We start from the raw sequence: 24,779 nt of genomic DNA on the forward strand, positions 1-24,779 counted from the left end.
GTGCTTCCAGCCTCTGCTTCCAGCCTCTACACCAGCCTGTGCTTCCAGTCTCTACACCAGACTGTCCTTCCAGCCTCTACACCAGCCTGTCCTTCCAGCCTCTGCACCAGCCTGTGCTTCCAGCCTCTACACCAGCCCGTGCTTCCAGCCTCTGCACCAGCCTGTGCTTCCAGCCTCTACACCAGCCTGTGCTTCCAACCTCTGCTTCCAACCTCTGCACCAGCCTGTGCTTCCAACCTCTGCTTCCAGCCTCTGCACCAGCCTGTGCTTCCAGCCTCTACACCAGCCTGTGCTTCCAACCTCTGCTTCCAGCCTGTGCTTCCAGCCTCTACACCAGCCTGTGCTTCCAACCTCTGCTTCCAACCTCTGCACCAGCCTGTGCTTCCAACCTCTGCTTCCAACCTCTGCACCAGCCTGTGCTTCCAACCTCTGCTTCCAACCTCTGCACCAGCCTGTGCTTCCAACCTCTGCTCCCAGCCTCTGCACTAGCCTGTGCTTCCAGCCTCTACACCAGCCTGTGCTTCCAGCCTCTGCACCAGCCTGTGCTTCCAGCCTCTACACCAGCCTGTGCTTCCAGCTTCTACACCAGCCTGTGCTTCCAGCCTCTACACCAGCCTGTGCTTCCAACCTCTACACCAGCCTGTGCTTCCAACCTCTACACCCGCCTGTGCTTCCAGCCTCCACACCAGCCTGTGCTTCCAGCCTCTGCTTCCTGCCTCTGCACCAACCTGTGCTTCCAGCCTCTACACCAGCCTGTGCTTCCAGCCTCTGCACCAGCCTGTGCTTCCAGCCTGTGCTTCCAGCCTCTACACCAGCCTGTGCTTCCAGCATCTGCACCAGCCTGTGCTTCCAGCCTCTACACCAGCCTGTGCTTCTAGCTTCTACACCAGCCTGTGCTTCCAGCCTCTGCTTCCAGCCTGTGCTTCTAGCCTCTTTGCCAGCTTGTGCCTCCAGCCTCTGCTTCCAGCCTGTGCTTCCAGCCTCTACACCAGCCTGTGCTTCCAGCCTCTGCTTCCAGCCTCTACACCAGCCTGTGCTTCCAGTCTCTACACCAGACTGTCCTTCCAGCCTCTACACCAGCCTGTCCTTCCAGCCTCTACACCAGCCTGTGCTTCCAGCCTCTACACCAGCCTGTGCTTCCAGCCTCTACACCAGCCTGTGCTTCCAGCCTCTGCACCAGCCTGTGCTTCCAGCCTCTACACACCAGCCTGTGCTTCCAACCTCCAGCCTGTGCTTCCAGCCTCTGCACCAGCCTGTGCTTCGAGCCTCTGCACCAAGCTGTGCTTCCAACCTCTGCACCAGCCTGTGCTTCCAGCCTCTGCACCAGCCTGTGCTTCCAGCTTCTACACCAGCCTGTGCTTCCAGCTTCTACACCAGCCTGTGCTTCCAGCCTCTACACCAGCCTGTGCTTCCAACCTCTGCACCAGCCTGTGCTTCCAGCCTCTACACACCAGCCTGTGCTTCCAGCCTCTACACGCCAGCCTGTGCTTCCAACCTCTGCACCAGCCTGTGCTTCCAGCCTCTACACACCAGCCTGTGCTTCCAGCCTCTACACCAGCCTGTGCTTCCAGCGTCTACACCAGCCTGTGCTTCCAGCCTCTACACCAGCCTGTGCTTCCAGCCATTACACCAGCCTGTGCTGCCAGCCTCGACACCAGCCTGTGCTTCCAGCCTCTACACCAGCCTGTGCTTCAAGCCTCTACACCAGCCTGTGCTTCCAACCTCTGCACCAGCCTGTGCTTCCAGCCTCTACACCAGCCTGGGCTTCTCGATGCTCTCCTCCAATCTTCATCCTCAAGTGGTTTGGAAAGCCCCAGGATCTGCAGCCTCAGGCACGCGTCCCTCAATATGAGGGACAGACTCCTTGTCGCATCTTCCCTGGCAGGGCTGCGATGCCACCCCTCTTTTCACCTTGGCAGGCCGGCTGTCCTTCAAAAGGGTGTCCTTGTCTTTGTGATTTGAACATATTTTAGTGAAATCTTGAGGCTGTTTATCCAGCAGTCTCATTGCATCTTTTCACTTCATACCTCTATTTCCGCTTTCTTTGTCTTATCTTTATCCTATTCCTGTTGTTTATTTATTTATTGTATTTATTTGTAGCGCCCGGACCCGGAGGTATCACAACGCTAATGGTTACAATGTTAGCAGTTGAAGGTTACAGCGTGGTGCATCCATATAACATAGAAGGGGACTCATACAGGATATGGTAGTTGCGTTGCATCGTTACATCATAAACAGAGAGTCAAGTTGGAAGGTAGAGCAACCCAACTTACTTACAGATATTTGTTAAACAGTGCTGTTTTTACTTTCTTGCGGAAGAGTGCATAGGCAGGTTCGTCTTGGAGCTGCTGAGGGAGGGTGTTGTCTTCTACTGACACCATTCTCTCATCTCTGGTATCAGGTAACCATAGGGCAATTAACCTCACTTGTGCGCTCCTAACTCTCATGACTGGAACCAGAACACTCTTAGAGTATTGGGCATCAATCTGTGGGCCACACACAGAATCAAAATTGGACCCAGAGAGTAAGATCCGTTGCCACCTGATCAAGGCTTGCTTTATATTTAAGCGCAGAAAATAGATCCTCAGCGAATGAGGCACCAACTTTCCTTCCGTGACAGAAACATGATGATGCGATCACTACAGAGTAGTAACACACAACAGCATCCTGAGTAACTTCAAACTCCAAGCCAAATGAGTAGGCGAAAGAGGGAAAAGGAGAGCCGTGGCACACCGGAAACACATTCATAACCTCACCAGCACGGCCTGCAGGCATCCCAGACTATGCAGTCTCCGTCATCCACCTTATCATCAACCATCAAAACAATCTCTGGTTCCTGATCGTATACAGACCACCCTCCTACAATCCCACGTCTGCGGAAAGCCTTTCAGAAACAGTAGCAAACCTTGTGGAGAAACACCAGCACCTAATCACTTTGGGAGATTTCAGTACTTGGTATGAGGAGGAAAGTGAACCATTGGCCAAATCTTTGAGCCCTACATGGCCAGCGTTAACCTTTTAAGTGGGCAAAACTATTTCCCAGGCACACACGCAGTGCAATTTTCTGCCATGAGGTTCTGACTTCTACGGCTCCCATCATCCATGTTCGGTGCAGTAACCAGCTGGTGGTCCCTTTTGTTATAAAGGTACCAACTCGCAAGCTCCCGTCTCATAAGGGACAGGCTACCATCTCCAGGAAAAGCCGGATAAGACACAACCCTGAGCCACTTGGAACACCAATGGAGGACACCAAAACAAATACAAAACAAAAAGAATTGTGATGGCACTGCTCTGGGACATCACCTCTTTTGTTTTGCTATTGTTGCCCCAAGTGGGACGGTTATGCCCAGACGTGGGTCCCGTGTCTGCTGGGCCTAGAGATCCAAGCTACTCCTCACTTATGAGGCCCAACAAGGCCGAAACATGTCTGGGGATGCTTGCAGCCCCCTGTGGAAGGGATGTGACCAAGCAGTTTGGTCTGGACTTCCCCTTTTGGGGTGAGACCAAGCCTGATTTTCACATGGTCTTTACCCTTTTGTAATGGCTTGGCAGGTGAAGAACGATGGTCTGGAGGGTTGCCCAGAGCAATGCCAGAGGTTAAGATTCATTCCAAACCTTCCAGCCATTAACCTCTTTTGTTTTGCTTTGACACCAAGACAAAGACATGAAAATCAAACTTCATGATCCAGGAGGAAAATATAAAGATTATTCAAGAATGTTTTGCAGAGGCTCTGGATATCGATATACCTATGAAAAAAATCACCCAGGGAAAATAAAAAGACATCACCAAGCAAGCTTACTCCCTGCTCTGAACCCAGAAGGAAAACTAACCGGAAACTAAACATCACAACCAGCCAGACAAGGCAGCATATATGTGACACTTCAAGCACTTTGAAGCAGAAATTATAAAAGGCCCAGAAACAACACTACACAGAACACATTAGAATTGCGACTCACCCAGAGAGAGACATTTTGAAAATGATCAAGCAAATGAGAAACCCTGCAGCAAAGCATCCAATCACTCCCAAAATAAAGTGGAAAACTTTCAACAAGCCATAGATACATCATGATCTACAGAAACAATGACCTTCTTCTCACCAAGAACCCGATCACGTTGCCATCACTCAAACAATTGAAGCCAATTATGGAAGTAGATTTCAGAAAACTGGTGAAAGAGAGCCACAGAGTCCTTGCTCTCTTCCTCCCCCAGCCCCGGATGGTGTCTTCCGGTGTCAGATGGGGAAGCAAGGAGCCTGCAGCCTTCAACCTGCTGCTACGAACCAGGTAGGTGTGGTTTGGGAAGCAGCATTCACTGCACTCCACTAACTGACCCACCCCTCAAATTATACCTATTTCACTTATCTCACCACCTGCTGCACCTCAGCTAATTGTTCTTGCTTAGCCACCGTTTTCATCTCCCCAGGAAAGTGGCATTTGCACTGTTGCTGTGTTTATAACTATGCCTTTCCCCCTCCTTTTTAGGAGAGTTGAATCTGGGTGGTTTTGCACTGCTGCTGTGTTTATAACTATGTCTTTTTCCCTCCTTTTAGGAAAGTCAAATCTAGGTGGTTTTGCACTGATGCTGTGTTTATAAAAACTTTCCTTCTAGCCAGCTATGTTCTTCTGGTGCCAACTCTCTGTGTGCCAAGCGTTTTGCTAAACAGAGGGCCAGTCTCTGGTTTATTTCCGCAGCTGGCTCCCTCTTATGGAACAGCCTCCCCCTTCTGCTTCATCTTGAGCCGGACCTCCTCGAATTCTGGACCTCCTCAAGACTTTCATTTTCCCCTCCTCCTTCCCTTCTACCCTCCCCTGCTGCTCTCACAGTGGCTGTGATTGGTGCCCAGGGCCCTTATGTCTCCTTCAGGGCCCTGGCCTGCCACACCCAATCACCTCAGTCTCTGCCTACACGCAGCACTTTCCTAGGCACTTACTGGCCTTCGCCACTGTAGGCCTGCACTTACCGATTTGTTTTTACAGATGAAAGTTCCCTAGCACTTCCTACACTGGGCACTTACACCTGCTGCTCACTCACGAGCAATGGCACTCCAGCACTTACCCTCTTCTCCCTCTTCCCTTCTCCCTCTCTCCCTGCATTTGCATGCTCTGAATGCTCAGGCCTAGTAGGTTTGTCGTTATCCCCCAGTGTATTAATTGTTTTCTTTCCCATGTTCCCTCCCTGTTGCCCTTTGGGTGCTTTGAAAACACAATTTACTTGTTATAGAAGCGCCTAACAAATTCACAATAAATAAATAAAATAAATAACTAGGCTTTTTCCCTCCTTTCAGGAAAGTCGAATCTGGGTGGTTTTGCACTGCTGTTGTGTTTGTAATTAGGCCTTATCCCTCTTTTTAGGAAAGTCGAATCTGGGTGGTTTTGCACTGCTGCTGTGTTTATAGCTAGGCCTTTTCCCCTCTTTCAGGAAAGTCGAATTTGGGCAGTTTTGCATTGTGGTTCCTGTTCTATTGTGAACTGCGTCCCATTAGGCTCTCTCCCACTCTCTTAGTCCCCACCCCGTTGGAGGTACCGCTGTACTCTTGTGTGTCACTTCTCTGCTCCCCTGTTGTGTTCACTATTGTTTGATGATCCTGCGTTGGCGGCGCTGGGATGTGTGTTCTCTGCTCTCTCTTTCGCTCCTTCCTCCTCCTACTTTCCTTCTCGCACCCTCTATGGTGCTTTCTGTTTCGCCCATCTTCTCTAACTGCTTCTCTATCTCCTATCCTATCCCTCTCACTAAGTCTGTAAGGAGGAACCTCAAGATGGACATCCTGGTTGCCAACCCTGGCCTCCCTATCACTGATACCCACATCAGCACTTCCTCCAGGTGGATTATCACTGATGTCATCTTTGGCGTTCCCTCCGCAGACCTATGGACGACTCCACATTGGGTCTCAGCTCTCTCTCCTAGCACTTCCTCTCCCATTAATGGTGGCACTCGGTGGGAGGTCCTCTTAGCCTCCTTACACTACTCCAAGACTATCATTAATGTCTGGCAGATACTCAATGGTCCCAGTGTGGGAGTTTTACAAAAAAGTGGTTCCGTCATTAACATATGGAGGTGACGCCATGCTTAACTTACCTACAAACATCTGGACTAAACTAGAAGCGTTATTCTGGAGGAAAGTCCTGCGTTTACCAAATTCTACTCCGGTGGCGTCCATCTGCCGAAACCTAAACTTGCTCTCCTTGAAAGGAACAGTAAAACAGTCCACATTGATGCTGTATAGGAAATGCCGGATGGCAGACCCCCTGTCAATCTACAACCTAATAAATCAAGAACTGGAGTCAACTAGTAGTAAATGGCTATCCTTGTGGAAAAGGGGAAATATCGAAGTGCTCCAATCAATAGAGTGTGATGAAGAAACATTGATTTGTAACCCGGGGAGAATTCTAAAAAAAGTGAAGGAGCAAGACTGGATAACCACGTTAGCAGACGCAGAAAAAAACAATTTGACAACTCATTTTCCAACCAACACAAGAAAATTAAACGAGCTCCAGCCCTATATCAAAAAATGTCCAAGTAGGAAGGGGCGTGATCTTCTTTTGCGAGCTTGGTTAAATTTGCTTCCAACTAACGAGATTCTGGCCATCAGAGGCCAGTCTTCTTTGAACTTGCGTCGTTTCTGCAAAATAAGTCTGAAAAAGAACCTATCCGTCACTTGCTCCTACAGTGTCCAAGCAACCAACAGACAAGAGATCGCTACCTAAAGCATATCTTATCGAACTTTACGTTGATGGACGAACCTACGTTTTGGGCCCAATTGATCAGCGGTGACAAGACGCAGTGGCTACTAGCAACTTACAAAATTCTTCAACTTGTCAATCTCCCAATTAATCAGCCAACTACGTAGGACTTTCAAAGCTCAGAGAGATAAATAACATAAATAAGAACTGAGAATACCATTACAAATAAGAGTAGTCAACAGAAAGAGAAACCTTTTCTATCTTGTTTTGTAAAAATTTAATTTTGATTAAATACAAATAAAAAAAGAAAAAAGAAAGATAAACTGCATCTTGCTGTCTCCAACACTCTGGCCATCCTTTCCCCTGCCATGAGAATCCGCCTGAAGCCTTTCTCCAAGTGCAACTCTTGATATGACTCTGACCTTGCTGCCCTGAAATGCAAGTGCAGGGTGGCTGAGAGAAAGTGGAGGGCTTCGGGTGCATCCTCTGACAAACTGGCCTGCCGCCTGCTCCAAAGGCAATACAGACTCTGTCCTGTCCAAGAAGAGAGTCCACATCCAAGCCTGCATCTCTGCGGCCTCCAACAATGCAGCACAACTCTTTAAAATGTGCAAGGAGCTGGTCAATCCTTCTGGAGCCTCCAACTCTCCTGTTCCCTCGCATGCCCTCTGTACACCCCTGGCTTCTCACTTCACCACTAAAACTCAGGACATCCTCTCCTTTGTCTCCTCCTCCTCTCCCTCTACCTCCCTCTGCCCCCTTCTGGCCACCTCACCCTTTCCTCCTCCCTTCTCCTCTTTCTCTCCAACACCTGACAACATCTGTAGACAAGTTCGATCTATGAATGTGTCATCCAAATAGGTGCTCCCCTGCTCCTTCAGAACCATCAAGGACCACATTTACAGCCTCACTGCAGCCTTGTCTGATTTCTATAATCACTCTTTCGCCACTGGATCTTTCCCCTCTCCTCAAGCACACCCTTGTGCACACCCTCCTTAAAAAGCATTCGGCTGATCCTACCTGCCCGGCAAGCTACCGCCCAATCTCTATCACTCCTTTACTGGGCAAACTCCTTTAAATATCTGGCTCTCCAAGCTTACTCTCCACACCAAATCTGTTGATTGCCTCTACAACCATCAGTCTGGCTTCAGAGCAGCCAGAGGCATGGAAACTGCTCTCCTGAGCACCTGTGAAGATCTGCTCTCTAATCTTGACTCCAGCCTTCCTTCTGTCCTCATCCTCCATGACTTTCCTCTGCTTTTGACACAGTCAATCACACCATCCTGATCAATCGACTCTGTGAGAACCTGTGCATCACAGATCAGGCCCTGGAGTGGTTGACCTCATTCCTTCTGGACCAACCCTTGCAGGTCCAACTTGGGTTCTTTCTCTCAACCACCTCTCCCCCCACATGTGCTGTCCCTCAGGGCTCTACCCTCTCACCATGGCTCTTCAATGTCTACTTGGCCCCTTTGGCCCATCTGATCTCTACCTTCTCCTGTAACTTTCAGTGTTATGCAAATGACACACAACTCTCTTTCAGTCTCCCCTCCGCCTCCTCTCCTCTCTCGCTAATTCCTGGCTGTCTATCCGCGATTCAGAATTGGTATGCCTCCAACAATCTCTGCCTTAATGCCAGTAAGACTGAGATCCTTCTCATTTGGACCCCCGATCCTGTTTTCCCTCTCTCACTCTGGCCACCCTCCTTGGGCCCTCTTCCTTCACCTTCCTGTGAGGCAAAAAACCTTGGCGTCATATTGGACTCCACTCTCTCCTTCTCTTTTCACATCAAAGACCTTGCCTAGAAGGCCCACTACCTGCTTCACTTCCTCAGAGGTATTCTTCCTTTTCTCACTTTCCCCCAGAAGCTCACTGTCTCCAGAGCCCTGGTTCTCTCTAGGCTGGACTACTGGAACAGCCTCTTTCTCAATCTGCCCTCCTCTACTCTCCGCCCTCTGCAGCTAATCCAGAACAGGACTGCAAGACTTATCCTTGGTCTCAAGCCCAGGGACTGTATCTCTCTAGCCCTGAAATCTCTCCAGGGGCTCCTGGTGGCTGCAAGGATTAAGTTCAAGACCCTTTGCATTGTCCACAAGGCTTTCTGGGGCCAGGGCCCGCATTACATCTAACTCTGTTTTCTAAAATACCTTCCTTCTCGAGCCCTTTGCTCAGCTACCTCCAACTCTCTAAGGGTCAGCTGCTTCTCCAGGCCGAGAGTGATGGGTAGATCTGTCTCCTCTGCAGGTACCTCCATCTGGAATGGTCTCCCTGCCCCTCTCAAACCTCTTGACCTGACCAACTGAAGTTCTGGAAGCAGCTCAAGACCTTCCCTTTCTCCTCTGCTTTCTCTCTCTCCCTCACCTGCTGACCTACCTGTAAGCTGCGCCGACTGGTTGCTTGGCTACCCTCAGAGTCTCACTGGGTACCAGGCTCCTCCATGATCAGTCTTCACTGCACTGCCTGCAAGCCTACTGCTCACTTTGGGTCTGTAACTGTAACCTCTATTGTCCCCTGCCCCCTGGCAGCACTTCCCACCTCCCCCTCCCTGGCACTGCCCCCTCTCCTTTCCCCCCTGCACTTTGCGCTGTCACACTTGCACGATCTGAATGACACAAGGCCTAGTAAGATTGTTTGTTTTGTCCTCCCTCTGTCATCCCTACCATGTCTTGTCACGCCTAGAAACACTTGTGTATTGGCACGTTATAAATGACATATATCATATCAGAATCCCAAGCCAACCGTTTCCCCACTGATATCTACAGAGACATTAGTTCCATAGAAAACCAAGCACTATACTTTTTCAAACTACCCATCCTAAACCAATCCTTAAAAACAGCATCAGAAACCCGGGCAAACAGTCTACTGACAATCTGTAATATATCATACTTATCTAAAATCCTGGAAAACTATGTAAACAACCAAATCCTGGCGTGGAGTGAAAAACACTGTGGCTCATGCCTCAAGTAGGTTATAGACCATTGAGAACAACAGGGTGAACTTGCATCCATTTGGGAAGACCTTCAAATCATTGGAGACATCAGCTCAGCCCTTAGACATCTGTAAGCGGCTTTTCACAACTTTAACAAAGGATCATGAGTACGGGCACTGAAAGAAGTAGGGCTGCACAACAGAACGTTACAGTGGATGAGGTCCTTCGTCAAGGATAGAACAGAAATCACCTGGCTTCCCACCACTCAGCTCCAACTCTTGCAAAATAACTTGTGGAGTCCTTCAAAGATCTAACATATCATGTACCCTTTTCAACTCACTCATGGCCCTGCTTATGAGGCTCACTAAAACAATATGGACTTACCTGCTACAGATACACACTATGACACGCAAATCTTTTTCCACACAACCAGCAACAATGACACTAAGGTGACCCTGACCATTAACGATGATTGACAGATTAAAACTCAACCCATATGGAAAACCTGATTGTTTCATCCAATGTTGCACCGATACCAACATCTCGGGACCCTTATGGAACTCTGGAACCACAAATCAAGTGCCTTAGTACAACAAAAATTCACAATCTGACAGATAATGGCATTCCTCACCTTCCCACACAGGATCCTTGCCGTCTTTTCACTGGTTTTGCCCTCATCCAGAGCACAGCAGCAAGACTGTTACTCAGGCATAACGGGAGGGAGCACAGTCCTAACAGCTCGCCACTGTCTACCGGTATAAAAAGTATCGACTCCAACGCACGCTGCATCCCGGACATTGCTGTTGGCGGGTATGAAGCCATATTCTTTCAAGGAAGGATTATCCACGATCTACCATCCAGGAGTGATATACTACTAGAGACCATGTGCTACATCAGAGCGAGACTGGTGAACTGGAAGGAACCTTTTGAAAAGAGATACCGGGATGACAGTAGATTAATAGTGGTGGTATGGCATTGGCTGCCATGTGTGTGGTAAGGGCCCCCTCTCTCTGATTCACCATCTCCAGTATCATATGGCGTGGGAAGCTGTACCTCTGGGTGACCTCTTCACCAGCCAGTTGAAATACGGCGATCCTCCTATATATATATATATCATTCCCCTTCTCATCAGTTTTTGCAGCTGCATCATGCCTTCTGGAGTGGCCATTTTGGGAAAGTGGGCTTGTCTCTATTGTTGGTTGTGATTGGGCTGCACTGAGTGCTTCTTTGGTTGGACAAATCAGTTGCACTGTTTTCAATGCCACTTGCTCCACATTGAGAAAGGAGCACATGCGGAAGGGCATTTTTTTGAGCAAATCCAGGTCAGGTTTTGTCAATCAGGATTTTGGTGCATTAGGAGTCTGGCGGTATCCCGGTGATAATAACACCAGCGCAAATAGCGTTACTGCTACTCGATTCAGCGCTATTAGCGTCGGATCACTTCCCATTCCTGATTGGGTCCATTGGACCAAATGGAGTTGGGGGGGTGCTATTTCCACCAGAGTTAATTGCGCCGGTGGAAATAGCACCAAAAACGGCCGGTAATGGGACATTTTTACCTCCAGCAAAAAGCTGGAGGTAAAACTCCCGCTGACCATCCGACTTATGATTGGGCCAACCCTTAAATGTAAACCCTTAATTGAGGTGGTAATAGCGTTACTGCCACATTTAAGGGCTAAGGCCCAACTCATGATAAGGCCCTTTCTGTGTTCACTCCCCCTTTGCATGCTTAATTTAGTGTACTTTCATGCTTTCGACTTTTTCGCATATTTTGTGCTCCTTTTCTAAAGTGGCAGATTTCTGAGATACGCCTCATTATCGAAAGTGTGTACTAGCTGCAGAGAAAAAGTGACAGGACCGCACCATCTTTTAGACCAAATACGAATTAGTAGTTGCAGAGAAAAAGTCTTAGAATTCTTGGTAGGGAAGACAACCTTTGAAAGGCCCCTTTCACAATTATTGTGAGCACACAGAGTGTATTCAGTGTCTGTAACTGAGTGTGTCCTCTTTTATTGATCATACCAAACACTGGTTGCAAAAAAGCCTGATATTTCTTGGCACGCATGAGGGGGGAGATTCTATTTAGTGTCTGTCACAGAATGTGTTGTCTTTTAGCAGACATAGCAAACACTAGTTGCAGATAAAGGATTGATATTTTAAAAGGCTGATTTAAATTATATTCAGGGGGAGTAAGTGACTCTAAATTTGTTAATTTATTTATTTGCATGCCAAATAATAGTTAATAGTTGCAGGGAAGGAATTTTGTGTAGGTAGGTAGGAGAATATATTCAATGTCGTGATGGAGTATGTTGTCTTCCAGAGGCCATACCCCATATCAGTTGAAGACACAAAGTGTAATCCTTTGCAGTCATGAACAGATTACATTCAGCATCAGTAACAGAGGAGTTGTCTTTAAATGCAAATCCCAATACCAGTTGCAAAGAAAAAGTCTTATATTTGTTGGTAGGCAGCAGGCAATTCTATTCAGAGGCTGTAACTGAGCGTATTTCTTACATTGGAAATATCAAATACTATTTGCAGAGAAAATGTCTTTTAACACTTGGTAGGCCGTAGGAGATGATATCCAATGGCTTTAAGTGACTGTGCCATCTTTTAGTGGCCAGACCAAATATGAGGGAGACCTGGTGTATTGTTAGAGAGTATGACTCATTTAGCTGGCATTGACGACATGTGCAATTAAGGGGGGAGATCCTAGCCCCTCCACCATAATTCCATGTGAGATGCCCTAATTTGTCGAGCCATTGAGCAGGCACACCAAGCGCCTCTACTTTGCAAACACCTTCACCCTCCTTGGTCGATGCCGTTACCCTGGGTGAGATTAGACAGGAAGGAGTACTCTAACCACACCTCTGGGAACCGCCCATGGGTGTGTGCTCATCTAGGGCAGCACCCATCATCACTCGTGTGAGTGAATATGAGGCCCAAGACTGATAGTAAGTGCAGAGGTTGCTCTTGTTGTATCAAAACCACACAATCTCTGATTGCTGAGTAGAGTGTCTGCTAAAACCAGAACTGGGCCGCTCACTTAAAGGGAAATGTACTTTTTAGCAAACACTTTTTCTAAACCGTGGTCCTTGGTGATCTATGTTAATGGATTCCTCTTAGGTTTTTTTCACAAGATCATTGGAAAGAAGTTACAATGTATTGGCACTGGCTGATGAGGCTGAGCATTGGTGCCTTTTCTGATCATTGCCATAGATCAATAGGTTATACAAGGTTGGGTCGGATTAACACCTTGATCAGAGGGAACATCTTTCCCAACTGTCCGGGATGCAAAACCTTTGCATTGCATCCGGATGCTGTTTCCACCTCATGCAGATGCTTCTGAGATGATGAGTATCTGGCTGGTTCCATCAAGGATCCCAATCTTTTCTCAAGAAGAGTGATCACCAGTCAAAGGCTGAAAACACTGATATCAAGACTGACATCCTGGACACTGACGCATCAGATATGGCTGCTCATGCAGAGCTATCCTCTCCCCACAGTACCAGAGCAGAACAGATGGAGCTCAGGGAAAACTCACTCGATGTGCTATGCCTCTGTGTAGTTCACAGACAAGGAAATGCACCCTGGGACTGCGGGCATGCACGCTTCTTTTTGAACAGTAGAGTAAGGGGGCATGGTAGTGGATACCCTGCAGATGCAGATGCTGGTGGGGGATTGCAGTCTGCCTAGTGACGCAGCCCCTAACTCAGAGTTTGTACTTAGAGAAGGAAGATGGAGAGAGCTCTCTTTCTCTTGAGCTCTCAGGGCAGTTTGTTGGGGCTGCCAGAAATGCAGCCAAGTTACTTTCTGTGATAGACTAACCAGCCACATTGACCGCCATGCAGGAGACTCTAGCTCTGGACGCTGGCGAGCCCACAGCACTGAACCTTTCCCTGGCGAATGCCCATCTGATTTCAACAAGTTGGACTTCTCTACAGATGTTCCCTGGAAGGGGAGCAACATGATGCAATGTGAAGAACGAATGTGTCTCGATTCATCCCCCAACCCAACTCCCATGGACCCCTTCAGTACTGGGCATGGCCTTCCCAGGCATGGTCACAGGACTGGGACCAGCGACCGGGGTCTGTCCATGGGCTGGACATTCTGATGGTCTGCAGACCCAGGTGGAAACATGTCACCAAAGAGGATTTGGCAGTGAAGGGTGGGCTATGGTGTTAGGACCTGCCCACCGAATGTCCTACACCAGCTGCATCTCAGGCATGCAGAAATGATTGTCCCTCAACAGATGCGCGGCTATGTGGGGTCTCGCTACTGCTCCTTGATGTTTGACTGCAGGGCAAAGTGTGCGTCCACTTAGTGAAGAGACACTGGGATCCACCGCGTACTGATCCAGCGTTAGGACGCGGTGTAAATGAGACACTTGCCTCTTGGAGCAGTGGGCCACGCGTTCATAAACCAGAGGGTCATTGTTTGAATCATGAAGACCACTTGCAAGTGGACATTATACCTAGGATTTCACACACAGACAATTGTCCTTTAAACCACATCCTATCTGGTACCGCGGCTCGTACAGCTGTTATTCCACAGTGGCGGGGTTCTGACCTTCAAACAGTGCAGCCGCTGAGGTGATGTGGACCAACCAGCACAGGACATGTTTCGTTAAGGCATTTATTTGTTTATTTTAGTTTTGCTTATTTTTAGCCTTAGGTCTATGCCTTTCAGTAAACAGTACAACATTTTGGATGCACGGGTAATTGTCTGGCCAAGAAGCCGTCTGTTAGTTAAGGGATAGGATAGGATAGGAGAAAGGAAATATTGTAGAAGTTATTAAGGTATTTTATTTGAAAGATCACTTTACCTACACTTTATGGCTTAAGGGTGGATTTCAAGTATGTTTGATAACTGTTCAGATGAAGGACTGTGTTTAATGATAACAATGGAAAAAAAAGTTTGAATTCTACTCCCAGGCAACACACCCTTGCACCAATAGGAAGGACTCTCAACAGGCCCTTGCACCAATAGGAAGGACTCTCAACAGGCCCTTGCACCAATAGGAAGGACTCTCAACGGGCCCTTGCACAAATAGAAAGAACTATCAACGAACCCTTGCACCAATAGGAAGAACTCTCAACGGGCCCTTGCACCAGGCCCTTGCACCAAGGGCCCTTGCAGCAATAGGAAGGACTCTCAATGGGCCCTTACACCAATAGGAAGGACTCTCAACGGGCCCTTGCACCAATAAGAAGGACTCTCAACGGGCCCTGGCACCAATAGAAAGAACTCTCAACGGACCCTTGCACCAATAGGAAGGACTCTCAATGGGCCCTTGCTCCAATAGGTAGAACTATCAACGGGCCCTTGCACCAATAGGAAGGACTCTCAACAGGCCCTTGCACCAATAGGAAGGACTCTCAACGGACCCTCACACCAATAGGAAGGACTCTCAACGGGCCCTTGCACCAATAGGAGGACCTATCAACGGGCCCTTGCACCAATAGGAAGGACTCTCAACAGGCCCTTGCACCAATAGGAAGGACTCTCAACGGACCCTTGCACCAATAGGAAGGACTCTCAACGGGCCCTTGCACCAATAGGAAGGACTCTCAATGGGCAAAGGCTTAAGATTTACTGAGGAGCCAAAAAGTAAGGAATGATGGATTGATCTGAAAAGAAAAGGAAACAAGCACACGTGACAAGTGGTAGGACTGACAGGACTGAAGATAGTACCACGGATTAACAAGAAAGGAAGGTATTAATAGTCGCCTACCCTTGTAGGAACTTAGAGGGCATTGCCTGCCCTACATCTACCGGGACAGTGGGGGCTAGGAAAGGTACCAAGTTAGGAAAGGTTGACACCTGTAGTCCAAACCTTTCTTGGCCTATGTAGAAAAAGATTGTAAAAATCCCCATGAGGCTACAACTCTCCACTGGGAATTACTGAAGTACGGAATTGTGTTGGAAGTCGCTGGGGGCTCTGGTTGCAGTCATAAAAGGAACCCATGAACGAACGGTTTATTGTGACTCCCTGTGCATTGCTTTAACACATCATGTGTATCTCTTCAGGCTTCTTTGCGCTAGCTCTCCCACAGACGACCAGATGTGGCAGTGTTCTGACTACTTTCTTTGAAGTCAGTCTGTAACATCCAACCAGGGTCCAAGTGCAGCTGTGTCTGCCCTGTGACTCACCAGTTAGTGAGAACTCCTGCAGAGGTGGAATTACACAGCTGAGTGGACATCTCACCCCGAGGTGGGAAGCACCTATACCCTGGTACTGTATGTGTGTGTTGTGTGTGTGTGGGTGTGCGTGCGTGCGTGTGGGTGTGTGTGCGCTCATGTCTGTGAGTGTTTGTGTGTGCGCGTGTGTGTGCGTGCGTGTGTGTGTGGGTGTGCGTGCGTGTGCGTGTGTGTGTGTGCGCTTGTGTGTGTGTGCCTGTGTGTGTGTGTGTGTTTGTGTGTGTGTGTGTGATGTGTGTGTGTGGGTGTGCGTGCGTGTGCGTGTGTGTGTGTGCGTGTGTGGGTGTGTGTGGGTGTGTGGGTGTGCGTGCGTGTGCGCGTGTGTGTGCGTGTGTGTGTGATGTGTATGTGTGATGTGTGGGTGTGTGTGTGTGTGTGGGTGTGGGTGTGCGTGCGTTTGCGTGTGTGGGTGTGTGTGTGTGTGTGGGTGTGTGTGTGCGCTCGTGTGTGTGCGTGTGTGTGATGTGTGTGTGTGTGTGTGTGCGTGCGTGTGCGCGTGTGTGTGTGTGTGTGTGTGTGTGTGTGGGTGTGTGTGCGCTCGTGTGTGTGCCTGTATGTGTGTGCGTGTGTTTGTGTGTGTGTGTGTGTGAGTGTGATAGCAGAGAATCTAGATTTAAATGTCTCTGAACCATAGGATAATTGATGACTTTCCAATATGTCTTTTGCATTGGCAGTAAGGCACACATGTCTATTATCTCTCGTTGCATCCCAAGGGGAGGTTTGGACAGGGTTTAGTTACATGTGGGTTATACTTTATGGTTGGAGTGCCTTAAAGCAATACAAACAGGTTGAATCCAAGGGTTTCATGATCCATGATGCTAGGGCGGTGATGCGAAACCTAAACCCTGCAAAGGTGTTGGCGTCTGATTCTACTGGCTTCATGGTAGCGATGGTTCAGGAACGAAACTGTAATTTCTTTGGGGTCCAGTGAATAGCAGTGCCTAGAAGCTCAATAAACTGAAGGTGAAGGTTCCTTAATTGTGTGACCGCTGTTAGACTGACATATTCATCCACAGAGACTTAGATTCTGCCGTTTGCTGAGAAGTACTTCACCTGACCTGTTATTTGCTGGAAGGATCAGTTTAACCTTTACATTCGCATTGTACATATGTGCAATACTACTCCATTTTGCCATTGAGCCTAAAGGGGATAATGTTCTTATTTGGAAAGATAGGATTGTAGGTTCCTCTTGTTCCACATTGAAGACCAAGGTTACAGCATTTTAGGGCTGGGATCAGCCAGGAAGGTCAGAGGAATGGCATTCATGAAAGGCACTATACACTTAAATCAACCAGACTGCTAATACTACATGGTGCAAACGCCAGGCAATCTAGCACCAGAAGGGTCGGTATTGCCGAGGAGGCTCTGTAGTAAAATCAACAGGGACACAAATAGTTCATAAATGCAGTTTTTATTCTATTTCTAACTTGGACAGTGAAGACAATGTGCTTTCCTCTCAAAACCGATCAAATAAGGAGAACAACAACATGAACGTGTTATAGAAATGCTCTTACACTTCCCTCATCACATCCCTCCTCCCTCCTCTCCTTCTCCTTTACTCTCCCCTTGTACGTCACCACCTCCCTCGCCTTTCTTGTCATGTTGTGCTCATCCTGGCCTTCCTCATGTTTCATCCCCCTTTCCTTTTTCTTTCCATTTCCCCCTTTCATTGCCATTCCCTTGCCCTGTAGGCACTCTCCTTGATTCCCGCCTACGCCTCTGTCCCTAGTCTACGTCATTATTGGCTACTGGCAGAGGTTCTTCTGATCCCTTGGGTGCTGGGGTGGATGCTGGCTTTGTATCTTCTTCCACGGGTTTCTGGTCCGGTTTGTTGTCTCCGTCTTCAGTTTCAGTAACAGACTCATTGGGTTCTGGATCCGGTTTGTTTTCTCCATCTTTGGGTATATCACCAGACTCATTGGGTACTGGATCAGGTTTGTTTTCTCCCTCTTTGGGTACATCACCAGACTCATTGGGTAATGGATCCGGTTTGTTTTCTCCCTCTTTGGGTATATCACCAGACTCATTGGGTACTGGATCCGGTTTGTTTTCTCCCTCTTTGGGTATATCACCAGACTCATTGGGTACTGGATCCGGTTTGTCGTCTCCCTCTTCGGGTTTCTTATCAGACTCATCGGATGCTGAATCCTGTTTCTTGTCTCCCTCTTCAGGTTTCTTATCAGACTCATCAGGCTTTTTGTCCTCTGGTGCTGGCAGCTGGTTATCTAATAAGAAAAATAATAAGAGACGTGAATTAATGTTAAGAAATAGCTGTAGATGACATGCAAGGACTGAGATAGCCCTGGGGGTGCAACAGTGTAAGGCCGGCCAGGCATGTGAACCCCCTTGTACTGCAGCCTTCATCTGTACTAAATAAAGAGGTTTGAGGATGCTCTGCTCCTCTTGCTGTTCACTGTAGCCTGCTGCAAGGGCGATTGCTTTGAAAACATTACAGACATCAGTAACATGCCTAGCAAGCCTAGGGTAGGAGGGATTCAATACGTTTCAGACTTAAAATCAACCATGATAGGACATGCATCAGGTCCTGGCAAAGTAGAAAAGGTGCTGTAGCCTTGAGGAAGGGCTTCCTGATTTCAGGAGTGAGGGTGGGCACCATAATGCCAGACAGCACTTTGAGGCTGTATCTTGCCATGCCAGAAGTAGAAACAACCAAGACGGAAAACAAACCCCAGAATCAGAGAGAAAAAGACAGACAGAAGTAGAGTGTTAGAGACTTAGAGACAAGACAGAAATATTGAGAAGGAGGCAGAAATTGGGTTACATTGGAGACTCAAAGATGATAGCGGGACAACAAGAGAGCCACAGAGGGAGAACAACGGGAAGCAAGAGAGAGAGACTCCTCACTCAGTCTGTCATTGAACCAGCGGGGACACAATGCTAGCTGATAGGAGCATAATTTACCAGCTATTCTCTGGCCCTCTATTGCCAATGTCCTGTAAATTCTCTCTGCCCTGGCACCAGTGCTCCAGATAAGATTTTGAAGTGGGAGTATTTTACTCCCTATCTTTTAAAGTTGGGAGTAAAATGATTTTTTAGGCAGTAAAAACGTATGTCCCATTTTAAAGCAAGCATTTTATAAGCAACTGAAAATGTTTTACCCATAAAACAAATGTCTTTGCAATAAACATTTTGTTGTACCTAGTCATTCATGCGCATTAAAAGATACAGTTTTACCTCTTTAGATCTGCAATAATAGTGGTTCCTTCCTGTGGCACTATGTGTACTACTGGCCAAACACATCTACACTGTGAGGGTGAAATCAGGGGGCCAGGCACCTTATGTGTATGTCTCCTATCTTTTGGTGGGAGGATTCCCACTCCCTATTTTTATTTCTTGGGAGTATTTGCCTAGTACAAGAGAGTGCACGTGGCTAATGCACCATTTATGTGTAGGGTTGCCCGGCGCAACCTTCCAACTCTGCCATGAGATGCTGTCCTCCCCTACAAGCTGCACCTCCACAAAGGACAAGCTTTCCAGGTTATCATTTCTAACTATTTTACTGTTGCACAGAAAGAAAGGCAGGGCCTACATTCTGGGGACTATTATCTGGAAAGCAAGCACACCACCGCATGCCTCCTTGCTGTTCCCTTGAATGGAGTTTCCGGCAGCCGCCTGGTGAGGGGTGTGAGGATACATGTCTCTGAGGAGGGGATTGGGCCAAAGTACAATGAATCCCCTATACACACACTATAACATCCACCACATGCAATACACTGTGCATGTTTATGTATAGATTGCAAGGATCCAGAGGGCCCATCAAGTGACTGGCAAATGCAGAGTATTTAAGGGCATCACTCTTTCTCAGGGTCCCTCTCAGGGCCTGGGCATGGTCACTGTGGTGCACTGGCGCCTGTTGTGTCTGATGCAGTTTTATTAACTTATTTATTTTCGTCCCTTAGGCCGTGCAATGCTGCATTGTCACGAAGCACTCGAAAGTAAATATAAGGCAGCGTACTAGAGCTGCATGTAAAACAAAAATAAATGATAAAATAAGAAACACGAAAAAGGAAACTCTATTTATGGAAAGCCCCTTTTTTTTGATAGAATGAGACATGGCTCACTTTCCATAAAGAGCCCCTCAGGAGCAGACTTCGAATCTAAAACAAGCATTGGCAATGCCAACAGTTTGGGCTTCAGTGTAGGCATGGGAAAAGCACTTGCCAGGCACAGATGTAGTGGTATCAACTACCCATTGTTGGTAGCAAGTGCAAACTGGTGTAAATATCTGGGCATCTAATAGCAGTGCCTGGCAAAAGCTTAAAACTTAGGCACAAACGAAAAATGTTGGCCTTAACAATGCTTGTTTTTAACTGGACTTCAGTGAAGGACACGCAGAGTGCTTATAAATCGAGCGGCTGAAGGCCTGGTGAGGCGTGTCTATTACACCAGTAGCGGGTTTGCAGCTTTAATTAAGTCATTAACTCTCAGAAGACTGCTTTGAACAATCACTGGCAGGCACTTTGAATACAAAGCCTGATGGCAAGGCTTGATTAAAGCGAGCTCAAAGAGTTCACATGAGGAGGTGTTTTAGGCGGGCAGAGACAGGAATGGTGGGAATGGCCATAGGAATCAGCATGGCCATGGACAGTCAATGGGTGGGCACATAACCGAACAACACCAACAGAATTTGTGCCCCTCCTCATATGCCATTCCTCCCTACTTGTACTCCAATGCAATAGTTTTGGCTTATAGGTGTTGCAAGCGCCACCTAATAGCCCAGACTAAACAGTGAGTTTGGGGTAGGGTGCATTGTTGCCGGCTTGTGTGTGTGGTTATGGGCACGCGCAAGTGTGTGTGTTTGCGCGTGCGCCATATTTTGGACATGCTGATTTCCGGTGCTGGTTTCCTGGGTACATGATTATATGTTTGTTATGCCAAGCGAGGAACGAAAGCATCCCAAGCAGTTATACAGGAATGAATAATCAGGGAAAGGCCACATGAAGGGATGAAAAGGTATCTGGAGATGTAGTCTATTCCTCCAAAAGCAAATGACTGGTTGAGGAAAGTCAATGAACACATGGCAAAGAGCCCCGCAGGGTGGATTCCCTTGCATTGCAGGGAAGGAATCCAGATTGGAAGTCAACCAAGTGGGGATTCATTTGCAGATGGACAACGTTTAAGGCGTAACAAAGGTTTCCAGGATCTTTGAATTGCAGCCCAAGCTGGAGGTCAGACTATACCTTGCCAGGATCTCAGCGCCTGCACTGAGTTTTGCAGCTGAGGAGCTATAACAGTGTCCTGGAGGGTGGGTGGGAGCAAAAGGTGAAAGTACAAGGGAAAAATATGTAATGGGGCTGGTACACACTGTGAGCAAGAATATGGATCAGAACTATAGGGGAAAATAGGGATGGGAGAACAGGAAACTATGGGGGATACATAGGGGTGGGAACAAATGAAACTACATTGGATAAAATATATTGGGACTAAGAAATGTACCCTGGAAAATAAGGAAGGGGTGAAAGGAAACTTCTGTGGGGAAGAAGGATGGGCACACAAGAAACCACACAGAATAATATGGGTGAGAGCACAGAAACGGCACAGGGCAATAGAGTAGGGAGAAAAGGAACCTGCATGAAAGAATGGGAATAAGAGCAGAGGACACTACAGGGGACAGCAGAGATGGGAGAAAAGGAATCTGCATGGGAGAATAGAGATGGGGCCCAGAAAAATACAGGAGTCAATAGGGTAGGGAGAGTAGGAATCTGCATGGGAGAGTAGAGATGGGAGCCCAGGAAACTACAGGGGTCAATAGGGTAGAGAGAATAAGAATCTGCATGGGAGAGTAGAGATGGGAGCCCAGGAAACTACAGGGGTCAGTAGGGTAGGGAGTATAGGAATCTGCATGGGAAAATAGAGATGGGAGCCCAGGAAACTACAGGAGTCAATAGGGTAGGGAGAGTAGGAATCTGCATGGGAGACTAGAGATGGGAGCACAGGAAACTACAGGGGTCAATAGGGTAGGGAGTATAGGAATCTGCATGGGAAAATAGAGATGGGAGCCCAGGAAACTACAGGAGTCAATAGGGTAGGGAGAGTAGGAATCTGCATGGGAGACTAGAGATGGGAGCACAGGAAACTACAGGGGTCAATAGGGATGAGAGAGTAGGAATCTCCTTGGGAGAAGAGCGATGGGAATACAGGAAACTACGGGGGTCAATAGGGAAGGCAGAATAGGAATCATCATGAGAGAAACAAGATTGGAATACAGGAAACTACAGGGGTCAATAGGGAAGGGAGGATAGGAATCTTCATGGGAGAAGAGAGATGGGAATACAGGAAACTACAGGGGTCAATAGGGAAGGGAGAATAGGAATCTTCATGGGAGAAGAGAGATGGGAATACAGGAAACTACAGGGGTCAATAGGGAAGGGAGAATAGGAATCTTCATGGGAGAAGAGATATGGGAAACAGGAAACTACAGGGTTCAATAGAGATGGAGTGTAGGAATCGTCATGGGAGAAGAGAAATGGGAAAACAGGAAACTACAGGGGTCAATAGGGAATGGGGGATAGGAATCTTCATGGCAGAAGAGAGATGGGAATACAGGAAAGTACAGGGGACAATAGAGAAGGGATAATAGGAATCTTCATGGGAGAAGTGGGATGAAGAAGAGCACTGTTTCTGACTTCATACCAGTGCTGTCCTCATGTCCCCCTCAGAAATGGCTTCTGAACAATCGATCACTCACCAATAGGAGGGCTCGTAGCGGTCATGCCATACTTTCCACCTGAGGGCCACTTCCATTTTCCCGGATTCATCTTCTCCGGAACCTTGTTCTGTGAGTCTAATGAAAAAGAGGGTTCATTAAGGTGTGATGTAGGCGCTAAGCCCTCTTCACTGCTTCACTTGATGCTTGTGAGGCATGAGTAACTCCTATCCTCTTCAATCCTTCACTTGATGCTTCTGAGGCATGAGTAACTAATATCCTCTTCAATGCTTCACTTGATGCTTATGAGGCATGAGTAACTCCTATCCTCTTCAATGCTTCACTTGATGTGTGTGAGGGATGAGTAACTCCTATCCTCTTCAATGCTTCACTTGATGCTTGTGAGGCATGAGTAACTCCTATCCTCTTTAATGCTTCACTTGCTGTGAGGCATGAGTAACTCCTATCCTCTTCAATGCTTCAATTGATGCTTGTGAGGCATGAGTAACTCCTAACCTCTTCAATGCTTCACTTGATGCTTGTGAGGCATGAGTAACTCCTATCCTCTTCAATGCTTCACTTGATGCGTGTGAGGCATGAGTAACTCCTATCCTCTTCAACGCTTCACTTGATGCTTGTGAGGCATGAGTAGCTCCTATCCTCTTCAATGCTTCACATGATGCTTGTGAGGCATGAGTAACTCATATCCTCTTCAATGCTTCACTTGATGCTTGTGAGGCATGAGTAGCTCCTATCCTCTTCAATGCTTCACTTGATGCTTTTGAGGCATGAGTAACTCCTATCCTCTTCAATGCTTCCCTTGATGCTTGTGAGGCATGAGTAACTCCTATCCTCTTCAATGCTTCACTTGATGCTTGTGAGGCATGAGTAGCTCCTATCCTCTTCAATGCTTCACATGATGCTTGTGAGGCATGAGTAACTCATATCCTCTTCAATGCTTCACTTGATGCTTGTGAGGCATGAGTAGCTCCTATCCTCTTCAATGCTTCACTTGATGCTTTTGAGGCATGAGTAACTCCTATCCTCTTCAGTGCTTCACTTGATGCTTGTGAGGCATGAGTAACTCATATCCTCTTCAATGCTTCACTTGATGCTTGTGAGGCATGAGTAACTCCTATCCTCTTCAATGCTTCACTTGATGCTTGTGAGGCATGAGTAACTCCTATCCTCTTCAATGCTTCACTTGATGCTTGTGAGGCATGAGTAACTCCTATCCTCTTCAATGCTTCACTTGATGCTTGTGAGGCATGAGTAACTCCTATCCTCTTCAATGCTTCCCTTGATGCTTGTGAGGCATGAGTAACTCCTATCCTCTTCAATGCTTCACTTGATGCTTGTGAGGCATGAGTAACTCCTATCCTCTTCAATGCTTCACTTGATGCTTGTGAGGCATGAGTAACTCCTATCCTCTTCAGTGCTTCACTTGGTGCTTGTGAGGCATGAGTCAAAGAAACATTGACAAACTTCAAGTTACCCAGAATAACGCCATTAGGGCTGCTCTTAACATACCTAGGCGCGCCCACATCTCATCCACTAGACGTAACTTACGATGGCTCTCTATCCCACAGCGTATTGCCGCCAAGAGCCTTATTTTAAGCTACAAAGCACAGAACAATGCAGCACCAGCCTACCTGTCAGAGCGCTTTACACAACACACAGCCCACAGACCTCTAAGATCTGCACATGCACACACGCTCATTATTCCTAGCTTCAAGCTTCAGACGACCAGAGGCGCGAGCTTCCCGGTCCTGGCAGCAAAGCTCTGGAACTCTCTACCTAATGGTCTCAGGAATGTCCCCTCCCTCCATTCCTTCAAACAGAGAACTAAACAATGGCTTTATGAGCAAGATGAAGATTTGGCCACCCCCTGGTAAACATACATCGTATGATCTGCGACCTCGATCCCCTTTGTATATACTGTGACAACCTGTAAAATCCTGTTTTTCTTTCTTTGTATAGATGTACCGTTCTTGTATGCTTATTTATTATGCAAATTGTAAGTGCCTTCTGTAATCTTCACAAACATGCGCCCTGATTCCCCTGGGCAGGCTGCGCAATATAAATAAATAAATACAAATACAAATATCCTCTTCAATGCTGCACATGATGCTTGTGAGGCATGAGTAACTCATATCCTCTTCAATGCTTCACTTGATGCTTGTGAGGCATGAGTAACTCATATCCTCTTCAATGCTTCACTTGATGCTTGTGAGGCATGAATAACTCCTATCCTCTTCAATGCTTCCCTTGATGCTTGTGAGGCATGAGTAACTCCTATAC

General features: G+C 47.5%; 1 protein-coding gene across 1 annotated transcript in view; it reads right to left on the reverse strand.

Annotated features, from left to right (window-relative positions):
- Positions 1-17,206: 17,206 nt before the first annotated feature.
- The window catches only part of LOC138579494 (brain acid soluble protein 1-like), a 56,756-nt gene continuing 49,183 nt past the window's right edge, over positions 17,207-24,779 (reverse strand). The window contains exons 4-5 of the mRNA XM_069649816.1: positions 22,521-22,616; positions 17,207-18,036 (exon numbers count right to left, since the gene is read on the reverse strand). Coding sequence (XP_069505917.1) covers positions 17,537-18,036; positions 22,521-22,616 — 596 coding nt within the window. The 3' untranslated portion in view covers positions 17,207-17,536. The remainder of the gene's footprint in view (positions 18,037-22,520; positions 22,617-24,779) is intronic.

The sequence above is a fragment of the Ambystoma mexicanum genome, chromosome 3p, assembly GCF_040938575.1.
Source record: "Ambystoma mexicanum isolate Mex_15411 chromosome 3p, UKY_AmexF1_1, whole genome shotgun sequence".
Lineage (NCBI taxonomy): Eukaryota > Metazoa > Chordata > Amphibia > Caudata > Ambystomatidae > Ambystoma > Ambystoma mexicanum.